At 41.6% G+C, this 22,669-nt stretch overlaps 1 protein-coding gene across 3 annotated transcripts in view; it reads left to right on the forward strand.

Annotated features, from left to right (window-relative positions):
• Positions 1 to 22,669, forward strand: part of DDAH1 (dimethylarginine dimethylaminohydrolase 1) — a 162,406-nt gene that overhangs the window by 86,803 nt on the left and 52,934 nt on the right. The window contains exon 1 of one of the 3 annotated variants that reach the window (XM_077333132.1): positions 9,481 to 9,912. The exons of the other annotated variants lie outside the window; for them this stretch is intronic. Coding sequence (XP_077189247.1) covers positions 9,607 to 9,912 — 306 coding nt within the window. The 5' untranslated portion in view covers positions 9,481 to 9,606. Of the gene's footprint in view, positions 1 to 9,480; positions 9,913 to 22,669 lie in introns of those variants that run through there. 3 annotated transcript variants of the gene reach the window in all.

The raw sequence follows: 22,669 nt of genomic DNA on the forward strand, positions 1-22,669 counted from the left end.
TTCTTTTAAAAAAGCGGGACTTTCTGAAAACGCCGCAGGACCCGGGACTAATTATTAATTATCGGAATGGTCCCATCAGAATCGGGACGCCTGGGCACCTTTTCCTAAGTAGATCCCTGGTGGAGGGATATCTTTTTTTGCAGTGAAAGGGTTCAGAGGATTGGGTTTTTACTTTAGAAAAAATGAAGATGCAGATGGACAACAGAGACAAAATTATCAGCAGTTTAAAGCTAATAGAGTATTTTCTTTCTTTTCAATTCATGTTATCCAATGAAATTTTGCGATAGGTTGAGAATATATGGGGGAGAAAGTAGTCCTTAATGCAATGCATAATCAACTTATAGATTCATGACTGTAGAAAATTAAGCATTCATTTATATAGTTTTTAAAAGGATTAGACAAATTAATAAAGAATGGGGGAATAGGGAGTGTACCTCAAATTACCAGTCTGTTGCAAACGGGTGGGGTGGGGTGGCTGTCATCTTCTGCCATGACCTGTTTATGTGCCCCAGGAGCAGCAAGAGGATAGAAAGAGGTGAACTTTAGATGGACCTCTGATTAGATACAGCCATTTGCAGGTTCTATTTATATGGGTTGATGAAAAAAAAATCTTACGAACTTTTATCTGCTAGCAAAACACAAGTCTAGCCATACTGTAAAAGTTTCTGCATGTGTTTTCATCAGTGCTCAAGTGAGGGCACAGTGTCAGAACTTACAATGCAATTTTCCTTTCTCCCTGACTATGGCTGAAACTACATAAAAAACCTTATCCACCTTCAGTCACAACTAAAGTTTTTTACAGCTGTGTTAAGCAGCAGAGATATTCTGTGTATGAAACAACTAGAAATCCCCCCCCCCCCCGATATGGCCCTTGGTTCAGTTATGTGTAGCTTGTCACCTAATACCAGTATGGCTTTTGCTATTCTACTATTTCGGTCTGATAACCAGCAAATAAACTTTGCCTGCCAACAGAATGTAATAGCTTTGATATGAAGGCATGGCATGCTTCCAATATGCCAATTCTTGAGCCAGTTCTTGTTCCCACACTACCAGTGTTTGCATCATTCATAGGGATCGTTCAGGCACTGGAAAGACTAGTGTAAAGAGACCTGCCCTGATCAACCTACACACATAGTACCAGCATATATGAAATTACCTGATGATGTCCAGATCTCTGGTGATGCTGGATCAGTATTGATGAGCAATAACTCTATCACAGAGCCACAGCCTTTGCCCCATTCTAGAGATGCTGGGGATTGAGCCTCAGACTTCATGCATGCAAAGATCAGTGGCAGAACTTATGTTTTGCAAGCTGGAAGACCCAGGTTCAATTCCTGGCATTTTCAGGTCATGAAGGAATCTTGGGATGGACCAAATGTCTGACTCATAATGAGGAAGCTTCATGTTTGACCATCTTTCTTTGCATCATATATACTCTGGTTTTCCCCAAAATGGCTAGTTACTAGTGTTACTGGTGTGGTATGGGAAGTTGGCACACAAGAATGACTTTGACCCATTATGCACGGGGGTTTTAGCGCATATTCGGGGTGGAATGGCGGCGACTAAAATCACGGATAACGCACGGAGCCGGCTGCAACCGGCTGCAGCTTCGGTGCATGCCGCCGAAAAAGCCGCGTCAGTGAAACGCGGAAGAAAGCGCAGCTTCCGGGTGAGCGGGGCGCAACCAGAAGCGGCGCCCGGATCGGCGCGTGCATAATCGGTTACTCTGGGTTTTGCCGCCGTCGCGCCCCGCCCCGTGTATAACCGGTATGCGTCGCGTCTTCCCCCTCCGCGTTTTCCATGTGACCCGAAATCGCCGTTTCGGCGGCCGTGCATAATGGGCCTATGTGTCTACAATCAGGCTACAGAAGTAATTAATGAATTACTTTTTATATGTGCTTTATTATATTTATAAGAGAGATGTAAATTCACTTTCATAGTTATATAGCAAGATATACCTAGCTATATTTTTTATTTAAAATTACTATCTGGATGTAAGGTAACTTACTAGAAAGAACTGCTTACTACTCTCTCCATTTTGGTAGTTTCTGACAGTGCTAGATAAGTGGTAAAAATCTCAATTCTAATGTCCATGTTTGTGTGCTTGTGTGTATTTTAAATGTAAATATAGCTTTCTTATTCTTCTCATTTCTACTCTCTATTTCCCAGTATTTGATGCTAAGGCGAGTTTCAGAAAGACATACATCAATGCCTTCTTGAACTTTAAACTTCACAGACTATATGTGTGTTTTGAATTTTAATACTGGTGATCAAACAGATGCTCTACTAACAGTATGGGAAATCTCTCATATAATTTCATATTGCTTTAAGTTTGACAATATCTGCTTTCTCAAAAATCTTCCTGAACTTGGTGGTTATCTCTCTTTTGAAAAAAAGTATCACTTATTTTATGATCACTTTATTTCACAATCTCAGTATTCCATGTTCATAGTTTTCACCAGTGCTCTGCTGAACTACTGAGATAGATATCTACTCAGTTCTTACATCTGAGGCAGAAAATTGTCTATGTTTCTGACCAAAGCTGTGGTCTTTCCTGGGCAAAAAAAAAAAAATCTGGCCACTGTGATGTTGGCTGAAAGAAACCACCTTTCTATCCACACACCCAGAAGAGCTCTCCACTCCACAAACACCAAGCAGTTGGTGGTCCGTAGCCCCAAGGAGGTATGCCTGACCTCAACCAGGGCCAGTACATTTTCTATCCTGGCCCCCACCTGGTGGAACAAACTCCAGGAACAGATCCAGGCCCTGCCGGAGCTGGCACAGTTCTGCAGGGCATGTGAGATGGAGCTCTTCCTTAAGCTTTTGGTTGGGGCCAGTGGCATGACTAATATCAGTTGGTCCTCCCCTACTGTAAGTTGCCCCAAACTGTGGTCTTGCACAGGGAAATAAAAATAAAAAGCATTTAAACTGGGGCTGTTGGTGCTGATCTTCAATCTAGATTGCCATTTAATTTGTTTTAAATTCTTAATTACTGTTTTAAATTCTTAATTACTATTTTAATAAATTGTGTATTTCAAGTATAATGTTGTACACTGTCTTGAGCCGGCTCGCCGGGAGGGCAGTATAAAAATAAAATAAAGAAGCAGGATATACCGAACTTTAGCATCCATAGAAACCAAAATCAAATTGACCTAGCTCTGAATGTTGCAGGGCCTGTGATGGGAATGACAAAGAACTATACAGAAAAGGAATGGAACAAATCGGCAGCTCAGTCCAAAGAAAAAGTACATCCTTCTAAGTCCATTGAATCAGTGGGCTTGAAAGGGGGTAACTGTTTAGGATTCAACAATGAATATTTTTGTTATGAAGCCCCTCCTTTACTGAAAAATATTAAACTGAATAGAAAGATGTTTTAAATGCTTAGAATTTTGTTAAAAACAAGTTGTTGGAAATGTCTGGCAATGCTTTTCAATGAAAAAGAAATTTAAAGGATGTGTCCATGATGGAATTTCCTCAATTGTCCAACTTCAAAGCAAAAGTTAGAGGGGGCACAATTGTGGAAATATGATTGCTCCTAAATCTAAATTAATCTTGACAACACTAAAAAGCAATTCTACCTCTAACTAAAGTGGGACCAGACCCAACATGGGTGAGAGAAATGGGTGACTCCCATCTCCAAGATTCTGTCATAGTTCTGTTGCACGGTCAAGTGGGGGAGGTACTGGCAAGGGGGCATCAGAACATGACAGGAGGTATTGAAATTTTGCTGCGGCTCTCCCTTTCGGTGGTTAAACATCCCACTTGTCTTTTCCTTTCCATCCCAAACAAAAAAGTTCCCTTCAGAATTGGAAGATGGCCTTGGTGGTATCATTTGTAACCAGTATGTTTAAGAGGGGTTAAACATTCCATTTTTGTTACAGATTTTCCACTACAAGTGATCCTCAGCTCCATCTTTCTATTATCCCATGTATGAGACCTTACATTTGCAGAGAAAAAGCCTAAGTTCTTTGGATTCTGGCCAGAAGTTGCAAGAGAAGCCTTATTACTTTGAATCATACGGAGTCCAATCCCATTTGATTCACCTGCCAAATGAGGAAGGGCTGAAAGTTTGTTACAAACTACAGCATCCATAAATAGTAATGAATTCATTTATGTTAAAAAGCCAATCCTATAATAATTTAAGGTAAAGGTAAAGGTATTCCCTGTGCAAGCACCGAGTCATGTCTGACCCTTGGGGTGACGCCCTCTAGCATTTTCATGGCAGACTCAATACGGGGTGGTTTGCCAGTGCCTTCCCCAGTCATTACCGTTTACCCCTCAACAAGTGGGGTACTCATTTTACCGACCTCGGAAGGATGGAAGGCTGAGTCAACCTTGAGCCAGCTGCTGGGATCGAACTCCCAGCCTCATGGGCAGAGCTTTCAGACTGCATGTCTGCTGCCCTACCACTCTGCGCCACAAGAGACTCTAGTTAAATAATTTAACTAGATGCAAATTCCTAAACATGAGGTCTGGTGCCTTCACCTTGACCAAAAAAAGTACACTGTTTGGCTAAGGGATTTGAAGTTACTCAGTAGCGCAACAGCATAGTCACCACATGACAGCTGCCCACTTGCATAAATACCCACGGATAGTTCATACCAGTCATGTGGACGGGCTCTGGATAATTGATCCAGTCCACTCATGTTGAAAATACTCAGCTGGATGACCCTTCAGGAAGCATGAATGTTTCAAACATCTTCTTGGAAGTCAGATTGTCACTTAACAGCTACATGGGAAATCATACAGGGAAATCATTTTGTGGTCATTTTTAAGTACTTCCAGAGAGAAATAAATCACAAGTCTCAGGTGAACTGGATCGACATGCTTGTCACCTTCCAACTCAGCTGATCTTGACTGCTGCTAGTCTAAGTGAAGATGCAGAATCAAAGGGGTAATAGTTTGCAGAGTTATCAAGTGTTGGGTTTTGCAAGTATCATCCCTTCAGTCATGAAAGGGTTAAGCTGGAGTTTCTGTAAGCTAATAATATCAAGTTTAGCATAGAACCGATTAGGTGCAGGTAGATTCTTCCCACCAAAACAGGGGAGGTTTTATTCTTACTGAGGTGACCTTGACTATTGGCTAATCGATATATTGGAGATTCTGCAAGTACGCAAGGGTGGGGCTTTGGGGGGAACTTCCATTCCTTCGTACAGTCAGAAGGAATGAAGAACCAAGATGGAGTAGATCAGAACTAGAAAGATGCTTGAGTTAGACTGTTTTCTTTCCATGTCATCCTTTTCCTAATTTTGAAGTGAACTTTTTCATAGAAGTTAAACAGACACGTGTTTGCGCGGCATTTACTTTGCTAAATATCCAACATTAAGTCAATCAACCTTGGCTTCCCATTCATTTGTCTTCCTTCTTTGTTGCTTCTGGCACTGTAGAAGCTGCCATTTGGAACTGTCCTTAGAAGCAGCACAGGTGCTTATTGCACCTGATGTGGTAGGATTAAGCTTTTCTTTTCTTTCTTTTTTGCTGCTATTACTCACATTAAAAAGGGACAACAATTTCTGCAAAATGCATAGCAAAGAACATAGGAGAAGAAAACCCCTGCTGTAAAAAATGATTCTTTAGCAGCCTTTGACACCATTGCTGTGTATATGTGTACAATCAAACTAGAGGGAACAGCAAAACTGTAAATCACTGTGACTGCCCAACAGTTATAGCATAATAAACTGCACTAGTAAAGGTGGGATAAAACTTGGGAGTTCCTTGAGCTAGCCGCACACATTTAAAAGAAAAATGCTGTCTGCTCAAGACCAGAACTAGGCCAAGAACATCTGAAACAGAGCAGGATAATAGAGGGGATTGTGCTATTTCAGGATATGGGTAGAAGGACCACAGTTTTCAGTGCTATGCTATGCTTGTTCTCTACTTACAGGGGTTTTTTTTAAGGAGAAAGAAGCTTTCGAAATGTAATCCCACTTGCACTCTGATGTGGTACTATGAACTCCATATCACCTTATTTTTCTGCAAATGTAGACCCAACCTTAGAGATCAGTCTATAAGACTTCTAGGAGCTCATCCCTCCCTGTGCTTTCCCTTTCCTGCTCTTCCAAACAAGAGTACAGATTACAAACAATCCTATAAATGTGATGCAAAATAGTTTAGGACTAACTGTGAAACTCTTGGTGATAGTTTTATTTATTATTATTTTTATCTACTTATTTATTTAATACTTATGATTTGATTTATATCCCACCCCCCCATTCAGTATTTCGGGGCAGCTCGCAACATTGATAAAATGCAACATAAGGTATATTAAATACCGTTTTAATATGATCAAAAGTATGCATAAACAATCAATAATCAATCTAGGATTAATAACCCCCCTAGTCACCAATTAGCCATCATCATAGATCACCCCAGTACATGATGTAACAGTGAAAAGGGGAGAGTATGTCACCCACTACCAAATATGAAAAGACCAGTAGCACATATGGCATTATTTTCAAGTGGACAGGTGAATCTTCAAAATAAATGTTTGGAAATATCTTAACGGATGTTGCTTGGCAGCAGATTAAAGGAGTCATCCTAAGAGTTTCAGCTGCTTTGATACTGGCCATATTTCACATGGGGCTATTGCAGGCCACAATTCATACACTTCTTGCAAAGATTTAAAAGATCAAGTTTTCAGATTACTTTTAATGGGTCTTGCTATGGTTTACCTAAACTTACTGTAAACAGGAGTCAGGGATTGTCACAAGTAAAGAGTAACGCTCTATAATGATCTTTTCTAAATGGGCAATTCACTTGCAAGGGTGGAGTTGAGACACGTTCTTAATACATCTGAGTAGCAACAGCTGGAATGGGCAGAAAGAACTGTGTAAAGCACCTTGAGGTGAAAGATCTGCAACAACAAAACCCATATAGAACCTTTTATTAAGACCACTTAAAGCAGTCTTTTTCAATGTTTAGACCAGGGGTAGTTAAACTGCATTTGCTGGCAGGGGCTCATAGGAATTGTAGTCCAAGGACATCTGGAGGGCTGCAGCTTGACTACCCCTGGTTTAGACCATGGAGGAGCCTTTGAAATAAAATGTCAGGCTTTGAGGAGCCCTGGAAGTGGTGTCTGCTGGCCATACCTCCCTGCCCCACCCCTGGAAATCATATGTCACTGGAAGTGACATCACCCATGTTAACAGGCAGGTTTGAGGAGGACTAGGGGGGCAAAGAAGAGCCTCTTGTGGCGCAGAGTGGTAAGGCAGCGATATGCTGTCTGAATCTGTCTGCCCATGAGGTTGGGAGTTCAATCCCAGCAGCCGGCTCGAGGTTGACTCAGCCTTCCATCCTTCCGAGGTCGGTAAAATGAGTACCCAGCTTGCTGGGGGGTAAACGGTAATGACTGGGGAAGGCACTGGCAAACCACCCCGTATTGAGTCTGCCAAGAAAACGCTAGAGGGCGTCACCCCAAGGGTCAGACATGACTCGGTGCTTGCACAGGGGATACCTTTACCTTTAGGGGGGCAAAGACTGGAGGTGGTTTAAGACAGGAGAATTCCTGCAGGCTCTACCCCATTCTTGTTGCAGAAACCATGAGACAACACTTGTTCTGGAAGGGGAACAACAGAAGCAGATGGTTCTCTGGCTTGTGGCTGAGAGGGGAAGGGAGGTGGGGAAAGGCTGTGGACCCCCTCCAGAGTTCCTGCAGACCCCTAGGGATCCACAGACCCCCCGGTTGGGAATCCCTGATCTAAAGCAACACACCTAAGTATGGAACATTGTCAGGATATAATGGTTCATAATGGTGTGTGTGTGTGTGTGTGTGTGTGTGTGTGTGTGGTATGTGTACATGTGTGTGTAGGGGAATGTTTTAGGCCATGATCTTAAGGCCTTTATTGCATAGAATCTCTTATTCATCATGTGACTGAAGCCATGACATTCTGGGAAGAAGAAAAAAATGGACATCATCCAACTGAAAGCACAAAGACCAGGAGTTGATCAAATGACTCTCTAAAATAATAGAAGACTGCAAGTATGTTAAAAAAACAACACGGTAGTTCTTATATTAACAATATTGATAGGGCAATTTTAATAGATGTGCAAACATGATGTCCTTATTTTTTTATACATGGGGATCATTTGCAAGTATAAATTCTTTGAACAGCTCAAATAGAACAATAGATGAAGAAGATACTGTAGTCTAGGGTGAGAAAAAAATGCCTTTTAATTTGCCAATCAAATCCTGGTATACTAGCATTTGGCATTACAGAGGTTTGGAAGGATAACTAGTGCTTATCTTAGCCAGTTTATAGTGAAGTAAAAAGGGTACTTTTGGACTCTTTAATAAACTATTTTTTAAATTGTCATAACAGATAAAATCAGAGTCCAGTGGCACCTTTAAGACCAACAAAGATTTCTTCAAGGCGTGAGCTTTCGAGTGCAAACACTCTTATTGGTCTTAAAGGTGCTGCTGGACTTTGATTTTATTGTGCTACTTCAGACCAACATGGCTACTCATTTGAATCTATTCACAGATAATATGGGAACCAGGAAAAAATGTACCCTCATGGAATCTGCTTCCTGAAGCAAGTGATGCATGTCACACTATAAACCAGGCTTCTTCAATAGTAATTGGGTTTCCTGAGTGGGTGGGAGTTAATTTTTAATATATTTTTAAAAGATTTGTTAAACATTTACCAGGTGATATGATGACCCTATATGGTCATGTTGATCCACCCTCCTGTACCCGAATGGCCAGTGATGGGCCTGGAGGAGGTGGGAAGGGGAGGGGCTGTGTGTGGGTGCGCACACAGCTATACTTCCCAACATGCTACTTCTGAGGTTTCTCAGAGTCTGAAGGCTGTTTCAGGGGTTTCTCAATAGTAACAAAGTTGAGAAAGACTGACTTGCTGACTTACGGTGACCCTGTAGGATTTTCAAGGCAAGAGACATTCAAAGGTGGTTTCCATTGACCTTCCTCCACATCACAATCCTGGTATTCCTTGGAGGTCTCCCATCCAAATACTGGCTGTGGCTGAACCTGTTTAGCTCTTGAGATCTATTAATTATAATTAAAGCATAAGTGTGTGTGGGGGGGGCATGAGATACCGTCTACAATTTATCAGTGTCAAAATGCCATTCTGATGAAGAATCTGTGTGAGTCTGAAAGCTTTCCAAATTAGAAATGGGTTGGCCAAAAGGAATGTATCTGCATATTGCCTTTATTCTATATCTGGTGAGAGGTGCAAATGCAGTCTGCATCGGCAGTTCTGTAAATCTGATCTATCCAAGAGTGCAGTTGGCAGGTATGGACAAGGTTTTGCAAGGTTGCAGACTAGAGCACAGGTAAAAAATTTTCCATTGCCAGCTTCAACCAATCAGATGCTTCTACCAAAAGAGCTAGCCAATAGGTGCTTGCTTGGACGCGGGCTATTGGAAATAACAGTGTCACTTGGCCAATCCAAAGCGGCTTCAGCCGCTTGCCTGCGCCCACCTCCTCCTATTCAGAGGGGGGGGGGAGGAGGAGGGGGGGAGGCTTGGCAGCCGCTGTGCCTGTTAGTGTGCTGCTCAGCGCGAGGAGCCAGACGAAAAGGCGGGCTGTGGTGCCTGCCGCTCCCCTGCTGCGGCTGCCCTTCTCCTTCGCACGGTCCCGCTGGCAACATGGCCGGGCTGAGCAGCAGCATCTCGAGCTTCGGGCGGTGCACCCACGCCGTGGTGCGGGCTCTGCCCGAGTCCTTGTGCCAGCACGCCCTGCGGCGAGAGAAGGGCAAGGAGGTGGACTTCGCGCGCGCCGAGCGGGAGTACCAGCTCCTGGTCGGCGTGCTGAAGACCAAGCTGGGGCTGCAGGTGCTGGAGCTGCCCGGCGACGAGAGCCTGCCGGACTGTGTCTTTGTGGAGGACGTGGCTGTCGTGTGCGAGGAGACGGCCCTCCTCACGCGCCCGGGGGCGCCCAGCAGGAGGAAAGAGGTACCGTGGGGCGAGGTGAGGTGGGGTGGGGGGCAAGAACGGGCGGCCGGAGTCGGTCCTCTCGCCCTGCCGCCTCTGTGGTACGCGAAGCAACTTCTCATCCCTGGGGGAGGTGGGGAGCGCCTGGGCGGCAGCACCGCCAGCCTCTGCCGCTGCATCTTGGGATGGGTCGGTGCCTTGCCTAGCCCAGCCGAGCAGGCGGCCGCTTCCTCTCCGTGACATTGAGGAGATCTGAACGGAAGGCTTGTGGCGCGGAGAGTGCAAGGGGGCTGAAGGCAGACCACTTCGGGCGCCTTGGGTGTGGAGTGCGGTACTGTGAGGCGTGGCCGGCTGGGAGGAGGGGAGGCGGAAGAGAGAATGGCAGAGCAGAGGCGGGAGACGCTTGCTGCAACCACAGTCCCCCTCATGTTCCTCGTGGACTCAAAAGCCCTCCCATCACTCATCTTCTATCAGGATTGCACAGTATCTGCAAATTGGAGTGGGGGGGGTTATTTCTGAAGCTAGCATTGTCTTGAGTTTTCATCTGGGGGGGAGATGCTGAACCCAGATGCGTTGTGGTGGTTTGTTTTCGAAATTACTGCAATTCTGCAAAGATAATTTGCCTCCTTTCTTTGCATCTTCCTTTCTCTCATTTTAGAAGTGATGAGGATTAAAAAAAACACAAGTGGGTGGGAACAAGATTTTGCAAATATGCTTTAAGGAAGCACCAATGGCTTGTGTTTGCTTCAGAACAAATCACAGCAGGTTTCTTTTTAATGAAGCCAGATCAAGGGTGTTGCACATCACATTCATCACAAATAATTAACAACCTCAGGAATCTTCACAGGATTTTTAAAAAATCTACACTTAAGTGAACAGTAGAAAAATTGGGCATAGATATTGCTGAAGTGACACATTTTCTGCAAATTCGAAACAAGTTTCTTAAAAAACATGGCTGGATATACCTTTGGAAGTACAAAATCTAACCTTTTAAATTAATCATAGCATAGTTTGTCCTTGAAAAAATGCATACATTCACTTTATTAGCATGACATTTCATCGCAGTCTTATTGTATTTCTGCACAGAACCACAGAAAGTTTAAAGATGCTTTACCAGCCAAACAAGTATAGATTACTGTTTGGTTTCATGAAAATCTGTCACTTGTTCAGTTTCTAAACAGCTTTCAACCTCCTGATAACTTGAAATGAAAATTAATGTGCCCAGCTGTGCTGTCTTCAAATTAGACAGAAGTTCTTACACATCTTTCTGCATAAAAAAGAGTGTTCAGAGGCAGATATGAAACCCATGTATCCTAAATTCATACAAAATTAGACAAATTTTGACAAAGGCTTATCATTGGCTGTATTTGGTTGTGACAGATGTAACAGAATTAATTTTTGCTATATATTCCCTGTCATGTAAGAAGATCATAGTCTGACAGAGGGTGCTTGCACTCGAAAACTCACGCCTTGAATAAATCTTTGTTGGTCTTAAAGGTGCTACTGGACGCTGATTTTATTGTGCTATTTCAGAGCAACATGGCTACTCATTTGAATCTATCATACAAAATTAGTAAATCATATTTTCTTTAAGTCACAATATTCTTAACTAAACATGGTTTCAGGCAGGGGTATATTATATACAATATATATCTATAAGTTTGTTAAAGGCTAAAATTGAGAAATATTCAATATTTTTGTATCTTGCATGTTATATCTAGGATGCATAAATATCTTACAATGAATATTGTAATGAATGAATATTAATATCTTGCAATATTTCTGTATCTTACATAAATACAGACTTCACTTATTAATCTCGTAGATCAGAATGCATTTGTTGAGAGTTATTTCCTTCCTTGAGTAATTTTGTGTAATTCTTATATAATTTTTATATTTCAGACTGAAGAATAATCTAGGAAGTAGATTTCTTTATGGGAACTTGAGGACTCTTGTTTTTTATTTCACACTGATCTATTTTTCATTTTATATTACCATATGGATTTTCTGAAGTTTGCTTTAGTGTTCTGTAGTTTGGTGCAGTTTTTATTAACGTTCACTCATATAAATTGGAGCAAATCCAAGTATATTTTGCATCATTCAGTTACAGTATGCTGATGTGCCCCATGAGCTATAATTGGTTTCCAGGGCATAAGATGGTCATGTCAAGAATCACCTAAGCAATTGGTTCGGACAGGCAGGGAGGAGATCAGCCAGCCAGAAAATGAAATAAAAGCAGTCAGCGGAGTCTGATTTGGGAAATGGCTGAAGCAGATTAGCGGCTAAGAAAAACTGGGCTGTTCAATAATGCAACGGCAAAATATAACAAATATTGACCATGCAGTACCAGCTCCTGAAAATAAGCAAAAAAAATGTATATTGCCTGGTCACTATCCAGAAATACTTGTGTAAATCCCATTTTAATTCTACAGCATTTCACATGTTTGAAAAAGTCTTGTTGACTTTAATACATCAGAACTGACAGATAATTGTAAATATTTTAACATGCCTGAGTGGTGTGCTTAAATTACAAGTCAAAAAAGGTGTGTTCTAGGAAATTCTGGTTTACATGTTTTGGGTTACACGTTTTGCTCCTTAATCCAAATAAGGCATACCTCTGCCAACTGGAGCTCATTTTCCTTTTATTCTTTTTACCAGAAAACAGATATCTCAAGCATCACTGGAGATGATACATGTACCTGAGTAAGTCAAGGAAGAGTAGGCCATATAGAACCCATAAGAAGCATGCATTGCAGAGAAGCAATTTCACATATCATTTTTCACTGCATATTGCTATCAACAGGAAAAGAGGAAGATTAAGAGAAAGTAGAAAAAAGATGGGAAAGAAGGAGAGAGATCAGACTGAAAACATGCAGCACTATGTGCATATGTGGAGCATATGTGAAGGACATACCTGTCTTTATCTTAGTGATAAGATAAAAGACTGCTGAAGCTATAAAATGTATGTTATGGCAAAATACTGGTCTAATTGGTTTTGGTTCATTGAGGTTTCTATATGAAACTGACGGCTTCTTCATTCTTTAAATCTGTGGCATTTCTTTTTTCAGATAACAAAAAGATAGGTACCCCTTGAGCAAGTAACATTTTAGTACTCTTCTTAATCTGACAGGATTTTAAATTACATCAAATATTGTAGTGGGTATCTAGTATGTTTGAATAAACTGGATATTTGTGGAAGGAAATTATATATTGATTATTAGGCATCCAAATATTCAGAGCTGTAAATACCTGAAAACTACCTAGTTGGTATTTTTTAGGTATTAATTCAGCTGAATATATTTTTTGCTAGTTTTTGGCTGTCCAAAATGCCCTAGCCTGAAAAAATTCTCAAAAATATTTGGGATTTTCCGGGATCACCACATAGCCACAGTTGAAGTGCACTGAAAAGGTTCTCAGTCCCTTTAAATGCCTTCTGAATGAACTCTGGCTTCGGAAAAGTCATTTAAAGAACTGCGGGTTATTTAAATGTATTTGAAGTTTACTAGCAGTGCCATTATAGCTTGCAAAAGGCATTTATATTTGAAAAGGACTGCATCCCTTTAAAATATAAATGCCTTTCCCTCCACATTGGAAAAAATGGAGAATGCGAGCACCTTTGGAGGCACATAGAATTGGACCCCATGGTCCTATCTTCTTCAAACTTGAAGAGATTTAAGGAGCAGCTATGGTGCAAATTTTGTGCAAATTTGGTGCTTCTGTCTTAAAAAAACAGGGGCCTCCCCAGAGTCTAAAATTGATTCTCCATTATTGCCTATGAGGATCATTAGCTATAGTGGAGCTGAACCGAATCCAAATATCCTCTAAATCTCTAAATTTTGAACATCTTATTAAATTACATCTAACATCTATTTTGTGGCACAAAATCTGGTTGGGTAAATTGTACCATATGGGGTGGCATGGGGGTGGGTCGAATTTGGGCTTTTTATTTTTGGTTAGTATTTTATTGTGCTTTTATTCTGATGTAACTTCTACAAGCTGGCTGGGCCAGGAATGGCGGGCAAGAATGAATGAATGAATGAATGAATGAATGAATGAATGAATGAATGAATGAATGAATAGATTCAGGAATATTGGGAAATATTGGGAAATACCAGTTTCAGTATATTATAACCTGAAGAATACTGTGGGCTTTTGGGTTTTTTGCATACCTCGAATTAATTATATACAGCACAGAATAACTAAAGTACAGAACTCAAGTTAAACCGTACAGTTCTTTTAGTGGAGAACCCAAATATCTTGCGACTAATGTAGGCTTGGCACATCATGGGGCAATGGATTCCAGCACCGGTCAACCCACCTGTCAGCAATTTAACACTGCATTAAAATACCCTACTAGCTCTGATCAAAACAAATACAATGTTTTGATCCATTAATTTCAAGATAGAATACAAAACCAAACATCTTATCCAGTGTTTATGAACCTAGCTTTCTAAACAGTGAAATCTAGTGAAATTTCATGCTTAAGGAATGCAGACCGGTATTTTATAAACAGGTGCGGGTGATTGATTTATTAACTGTGTGATCCTTATGCTGATTTACTGTTGAAACTTAGAGGCTTAATATTATGCCAGATCTAAAACTATCCGGCAGTATACCTCTCTCCACTTTTAAAAATCTCACCTAAAACATTCCAACTGCTGTTTTGCATGTGAGATGAGAGGAGGCTGTTAAATAATTAAAACACATAATTTCATAGTTTCATATATAGAAGTCAAAGTGGAACAAACGTAGTTGCTGAAAAGCGCAACTTGTGTATAAAAGTTGAAAGGAATAAGGTGTTGTTTGAGAGTTACTAGCATGACTTCGATGGACTTGTGAATTTGCATGTGGAAGATATTCTAAAATGTTTGTTTATTAGTTTGGGTCAGTGAAACTGGGAAAAGTCATTATAGACATTTCATTTTCTTTGCTTTGAAGTGATCATAATTAGCCATACAAAATAAGTTAGATGCATGCTTGTGATTGAACACGTGAATGATTTTCTCATGTGCACATTTTAACCTATCCAGATAAAAAGGACATAAGCAATTGACCCGAGTAATTGAATGTTCTGGCCATGGTGATGAGGTTTGCAGTCATCAGGTGAGACCAGGTTGTCTGAACAGTCCAGTGACCTGTGAAACCCATTGCCATAACCTTTGGGATAAGGTATTAGTCAGTATTCACCTGAAGGGGAAGGAGAATTGTCTAAATCCACAAGAAATGCACAGGATGAGCTTGCTGTCTGACTAGGCTTTAATTCAACAAAAATGTACTTTATTAGTGGGGTAGATACCCCGCTCCTCCACATGCAGCAAGCTGCATGACCTTGGGCTTGTCACAACTCTGATAGTGCTGTTCTGACTGAGTAGTTTTGTCAGAGCTCTCTCAGCCTCACCTACCTCACGGGGTGTCTGTTGTGAGGCGGAAGGGAAGGCGAAGCTGCATTCCTTTGGGCAGTGAAAAATGGTATAAAACCGAACTCACCTTCTTCCATTCAGGGCTGGGATAGGGAATGACCCAACGTTATTGGCCTATATACTTACAAAATATTACTGGAGAGGGGGTTAACATCGCATTGACTTCATGGTCCCAGAGACTGCATTAAGACTGAGGTATACTTAAAAGTATGGAATTAACAGAAGATTTATAACAAATTTTTACCTATTTTCCACTTCTCAGGTTGATCTCACTTTCTGTTAAAAGCTAGATATGGAATTCTGGATCATAGCTCATTGCCACTGTAGTTGTCATCTGTAGTTCAAGAACTACAGAGCATGATAAAAATACAAGTAGTTAGTTTTTCTGCCCTGATATATTTCTTTTATTTAAGATTTGAGTTTTATTACCATCAAACTCATAGTCACTGAATTTCAGTATAATATAGTCAATTGAGTGTTGGATTTAAATTAAGGATGCGTTTGTTTGTCTCCATTCAGTTCACTGGTGATGCTAGGCCAGATCTGTGCTTTTGTTTTATTTGGGGATCGACACAATATATATATGTAGATTGAGACTAATTCAGTGGATTGAAAATGACTTCAAATCAAAAGTGGATTTACAGACTTATTTACAACCCTCGTATACCACAATCTCAATAGATTTGTTGGAAAAGTTTACAATTTCTACAGTCTGAGGCATTGTTTTCTTAAGAACAATCTTCAATGAGTTCAGTGGAGCTTAACTGTGAAAGGGCTTTAATGGTTAATGATATGACAAGTCGGGTTTCATTCAGATGTCACAACAAACTCCTGTTGGACCATGACAAACACAAACATGGATTGTCACATGCTTACATATTCTCTGACCTCCCCCTCAAACACAGAGCATTATTGAAAACTTCCTGATTTTCTAAGCCTTCAGTCAAACTCTAGCTGAGATTGAGATGTCCCAATGTGGATATCTAAAATTGAAATTTGTCTTCTCTTTGCAGTCAGGATTCTAGGGCTTTTCTGCACACAATAAATATAGTGAAATGCTTACCTAATGTAGGCATTATATTCTGGCTGCACTGCATGACATCACCCATATCCAGTGTCTGAGCAACAAGCTGCTCACTACATCCTCCATTTTAAAGTGTGAGTTGGAGAATTGCATAAAATGGATTCACCAACCTAAAAAGTGCTAGTTACCAAAGAGCAACCAGCAGGCAACCAACAGAGGGAAGATATGGAGGCTCAAACACGCTAAAGTTGGCTGCCTCATCCTGTCCTTGCACCCGCCTTCCTCTCCCTTGTTCCCAGGGATGGGAATTTCTTTTTAAAAATGGCTAACTTACTGGAGCAACAAATAAGCAGACACGAATGCAGGAAATAAAAGCAGAAATAAAAGCATGCCAGAAATAAAAGCATGCCTCTTGAAAGTCCCCCCCCCCAAAAAAAAATCAGGAACGATATTAATTTTTAGATGTATCAAAGGACTCATGTTCCCATAAAGGGTGTTGTTAAAATGCTCTATGCATCTATGATTCCATTCACAGGCATTGCAACAGAAATGTACGCTTAAAAAAAAATTAGAGGGCATCATAGGACCTTTAAACTGTTGGAAAAAGGGATTGGTTCCCTGAATTGATAGGCGGAAGCGAGTTGCGTATGAGATGTGTTGCTCTCTTCCGCCATTTCCAGCAGCGTATGTGGAGGATAAGCTGCTCAAAAAGGTGGCAGAAAGGTAAGGAGGGGCTGGGAAGCGTGAAAAAATTTAGCGCTTCGCCATTCAGCTGGCGTAACGCTATTTTTACTGATGTGCAAGAATGCCCTAAATGTTATATCCAAGTTTGTGGAGAGAAAGCAAACTCTTAACTTACCTGGATACCTTCTACCAAATGCCATCTGAAATAAAACCATTCATATGTCTTCTTGAATGGAGGTCTTCCATACCCCCTCTGGTAAGCCATTCCAGAGGAATAGACCCCAAAAAAAGGCTCTGACTTAACTGTTGCCATATGAATCAAAAGAAAGCCATCTGAAGAGTGCAGCTGGTAGAGAGAATTGTATACAAAGAAGTGCACTTAGAAGGTAATAACCAGCACTTTTGATAAGGTTTAGAAACAAATAGGTAACCAGTAAAAGCTGGCAGTTTGATATACCTTCAGTGTTTGATTTTTTTGAGTGGGAGCAGACTGCGTATAGGAAAGGGGAAATAGTACAAATAGAGTTGTAACGGCCTGGGAGGGGTGTATGTGCCTTTAATTGAGGCTTAATAGTAATTTACTCCCAAGCTTCAGCTGCTCATCTTTACACACTAAGGCCCTCTAGAACAGTGGTCCCCAACCTTTCTGAGGCTGGGAACCGGCAGGGCATCGGGCCGCGCCCGCACAGGCCGTGCCCGCACGATGAGCGGCCCGGCCCTGATTCCCTCTCCCCGCCCTCCCGCAGTAAGAAGCTTCCCGGGCCGCAAGCTTGCGGCCTGGGAAGTTTTTTACTGCGGGGGGGGGGCGGGGAGCCGTGGCCCGGCGCCATGGCCTTCGTGGCCCGGAACCAGCTGCGGCCCGCAGGTTGGGGACCACTGCTCTAGAACAGTGGTCCCCAACCTTTTTATCACCGGGGACCACTCAATGCTGGGGACCACTCAACGCCTTTTACTGAGGCCCGGTGGGGGGGGGTAGTTTACTCCTCTACTCTCAACCACTGCCCTAACGCTCTCTGATCGCTATGGTAATGTTTAAACATCCCTTCAAAATAAGATACAGACACGCCACAACAATGAAGTGTGTTGTAAAGGGCTGGGGGGGGGGATGAAGTAAAGGGCCGGGGGGGGGAGAAGGCATCCTTCAGGGCCCACCTCCAATTAGTCGAAGGACCACATGTGGTCCGCAGCCCACAGGTTGGGGATTGCTACTCTAGAAGATACAGAGCATTTTCCTCCAAGCCTTTTTGCTACTATTCAGAATAAGTTCCATGTGCTGCAGACTTTGTTGCCCATATTCAGATGTGGCAGAACCATCAAGCTTCACTCTGGATCACTGAAGAGACAGTAACACTACCAAGAATATATATCTCTGATACAGTCTTTAAAACAAAACAGTAAAATATAATATGACTGAAAAGCTCAGTGACAAAAAATGATCAGTTGTAAGACTTTTAATAAGTGAAGTTAATGATTGCTGTAGAGGGCATTTGTCAAACCCCGTGATGGTAGGATAGCATTGCCACTCTATCCCATCCTCATTCAGGGACACACACGGCACGGCAGAACCTGTGTGCTATGCATGCAGAACCTGGGCATACCATGTGTGCTGGGGGATTCTGTTCCTCGTGCATACATAGGAAGCAGCGGGGCATGCTGTCCCGCTGTCCGGAACTGGCAGTGTCACAGTGTGGCTGCCGCCGTGTGTAATTGATCATTAGGAACCAAGGAATGATGACCAGTATTTCTAGGGTAGCGAGTTGCACAAATGCAAGAGGAAGATATTGCATACTTGGTGACTTCCAAATATAAAATTATAGTAAATGTGTTCAACCCTTTGGATATGGTGGTGGGTTTCTAACACATAATAACAAACTCATTTAAAGGTAGAAGGGAAAGGGTACATTTTGTTGAATGCGTTTTCAAAAAATAAAAATCAGTCTTTCATAAAATTAGTCTGTAATCTAAAAACACTAGGAAGTAAGTCCATAAATGCCAAACTAATTTCATTAATAACAATTGAATTGTCTGCCTTTGCTAACCTTCAATTAGTCAGTAAAAACAGATTCCCGGGGAAGCACGCCTGGCCTCGACCAGAGCCAGAGCCTTTTCAGTCCTGGCCCCAACCTGATGGAATGAGCTCCCAGAAGAGCTGATGGAGCTATCACAGTTCCGCAGAGCCTGGAAGACGCAGCTCTTCTAGCCAGGCATTTGGTTGAGGCCAAGAAGATTGGTCCCTCCTCGTTTAGGCCTTCTGGTGGACATCTGGGCAGTAGTATCCCCTGGGGTAGTGCTTACGGTGGTGGTAGGGGTTCTTGCTGGGTATAGATGGGGGGTAGAAGGTGAGAGGATCTTGTCACCAGTGTCTTATTGTAATTTTATTATTGTATGATGATGTGGGTTTTTATGCTGAGTGTAAATGGCCATGAGCCAGTCGACGCAGGAATGACGGTTAACAAAAATAAATAAACAAGGAATTATAATGTTTGATACATTTTTTAACATCTTGAGACCTGTCCATGTTCAGATGTCTCTCCATGCAATATGCACCACTAATTTCAACATGAACGTGTCTATGAATATGTATACAGAGTTCCTGGTGGAATGTGCTCTTGAGCCCTATCATTGCTAAACTTTATGTGATACCTCTAAATGCTTCTGATTCAGTTGTGTAGAGCAAGTTTGCTTAGTTATTGAGCATATATAGGTATAGATAAGTTGCAGAAATATACATGCAGAGTAGAACAATTACTTTTTCCTGCTAGATCCCTTTTATTATTTTCCTTGTCTATATTTTTAATAAATCAGCCCACAAAGGGAATCCGTTGGGCTCCCTGCCCGACGGCCTGACGCGGCGAGAGGCACGAAGCTCCTCTCGCCGCGTCAGGCCGCCCACAAAGGGAGCCCCCGGCAGCCGCGTGGAGCGCGACTGCCGGGGGCTCCCTGCTCTAGAGCCCGCTGTATTTAGATTACAGCGGGCTTGATTACTAGTACAATGATTCAGTAAATAAATACCCCCATATCTGTAAATACAGTAGTTTTAATGGTATAGGTAAAATTGACAAGCTGCAGTGAATGATGGGAGTAGTGAATAACTGAAATTAGTTTTGTAAGCTTCTGTGCTTGCCAAGTCAGTAACAGCCACTTACAGGTTCTACACTCTAGACAATTCATCTCCCCTCAGGCTTCCTACCTCTGTCTTCGGTTTCAATTTGGTGCTAATACTTCTTTACTCCACTTTTTAGAATTCCCACTGGTCGTTTTCATGCTCTGTCAGACATGGCAAAAGTTCATTTCTCAGCTTTGACCATCCTTTCTTTGCTGTTTCACACCCCAAGAGCAACCTTTATCTATGTTTCCCAGGTCACCATCAAGAACTACTGGAAATATAGTCCTCACAAACCTCAACACTACCACCGCATTGCTCATACTCTTGAAAAAAAGGATGTATAATCACATCCAGACTAACCAAAGAGGTAATCATCATGCCTGTGGGGAGCTTGATATACTTGCTGTGGTCATCTAGCTTAATTTGTCTCAAGAACCCCAGATTCCCAACCCAGGTGTTTATCCTTCTGCCCATAAAACAACCACAGCACTGAAGGCTGCTGCCCTATATGGCAAGCCATTCATATGTGCTTACCACAGTGATTCTTTTTATTTTCTACATACCACTGCAAACTTTTCATATGCCATGTTGTTACACATGATAAATCTGGCTACAGGGAGGTTGCACCATGGATGCGGATTATTTTAAAACCATAATAATACAGATGTATTCTTAAGGATCCAGGAGAAGAAAGACAAGGTTTTCCCCCATAAGTGTAAAATAGTGTAATCTAACCATTTGGGATCCAGAGCAGAAGTACGTGTCATCTCGGAAGTTCTCACCAAATTTGATGTGCCAGTATAGTAGGGTATCAGATTGGGTTCTGGGGGGGCCTGATTTAAGTACCCATTCTATCTTGGAAGTGTACTGGTTGACCTTGGGTCAGTTACACATTCTAAGCCTAACCTACCTCAGAAGGCTGTCTTGAGGATAAAATGGAGGAGAAGGGAATGTATGCTGATTTGGATCCCTTATACAGGACAAAGGGGAAGTATACACGATGTAAACAATACATTTGAGGGAAGGGGCATTTATGTGTTCTACGAAATCTTAGGCAATTTAACAGCCCGAACCTCAGTGATTTTTGTCTTGTTGCCAGCCCCAATTATTTTTTTTTGGGGGGGGGGGAGGAAAAAGCCAGTTTTCATCTGTAATTTGATCTGCAGTTGATTAATCATACAGTTGAATGGCTGAATACTGTGTAATAGTTCTGTGTAGTATAAAGAGATATAGACAGGTGGATTGAAGAAACGAGAATATGCTGAATTTTGTTTTGAATAGTCTTGATCCCTTAGCAGAATGTGAATTAGAAGTAACTGGTTATTGAGTGATAAAAACACATTCTGAAAATCTTCTGGAAAAGAACAAAAAAATATAACATGCATGTATTCATCTGAGAATACAAACACTAGTAAGATATTCTGATTGTATACAGTGAATAAGAACAATCAAGATCAATGCTGTGGGCACTCAAGGTTTACTTAGGTAAGAAATTGTGTCATCAGATACCAGGCCCAGTTTATGGTGCTACTTTGGCATGTAGCAAAAGATCAGCGTGCAGGAGAAAGATGGATTATGCCAATAGTGTAGGTGCTTGAGCCAGAACCTTTTAAAACCTGACCAAGAAATGAGATCATGTCAGTCAGTCTGGAGGAGAAAAAAGGAAAATAATAGTAATTGAGCTAGGTATGCTGCCTGGCATAAAGTTCAGATATTTGAGGGTTTTCCCTATAAAGCCTTAAGAAAATTATGTATAGAGTCATGGAACATTTGAGAGGGTGTCCTAAGACAGTTGAATGAGTCTATGGAGCAGTACATTGTAAAACTCTGTGTAATAGCATTCTCTTAAAAAAAAAAAAAACAGACAAAGGAACTAAAAATGTGAAGGCCTGGAAACAATCAGGGGGAAAATTGATTTTTAAAAAATTGTTTTGTTCCAGTGTTTGAAAAGAAAGGAATATGTAATGAAATATTTAACTTTCTTGTACAACATTTTTCCGGATAACCTTAAGTGATTGCTTTCAAAAACCCGCCAGGCTGCCAAATCCTTCTACTTTGCAATTGGGACTGGTTCTCCCCCTAGACAACTGAGGCAAGCCACTGAGGTACTTACATTGTTTCCAGGGGTAGCACTGAGACAGGAAGCAGTTTATGTATGTATGTGTGTGTGTATATATATATATATATACACACACAGCACAATCTTTAACAGTAGACTTCAATTTTTTTCCAGCTCTTGGAGCAAAAATGTTATCTACTTCTACCATAAATCCAAGATTGAAAGATATTAATAAAAATGTTAGTTCATTTGGAGTATTAAACCAACAACACTATCAGAAGTCAGTATTTTAAAGTACTTTGAAAAGCACCTTCAGGTATTTAGTTCAGGTTGAGAGTCTGCCAAGCACATTGCTCCCCCCCCCCCAGCATATTGGCAAGACCTTTGGACCACTCATCCTCGGCCTCCTCTTGCTTCTCACTCTCCGAAGATTCCCCCTTGATCCACATCAAGTAAAAAAAACAACAACACAAAACCCAAGGAAC

The sequence above is a fragment of the Paroedura picta genome, chromosome 4, assembly GCF_049243985.1.
Source record: "Paroedura picta isolate Pp20150507F chromosome 4, Ppicta_v3.0, whole genome shotgun sequence".
Classification (NCBI taxonomy): Eukaryota; Metazoa; Chordata; class Lepidosauria; order Squamata; family Gekkonidae; genus Paroedura; species Paroedura picta.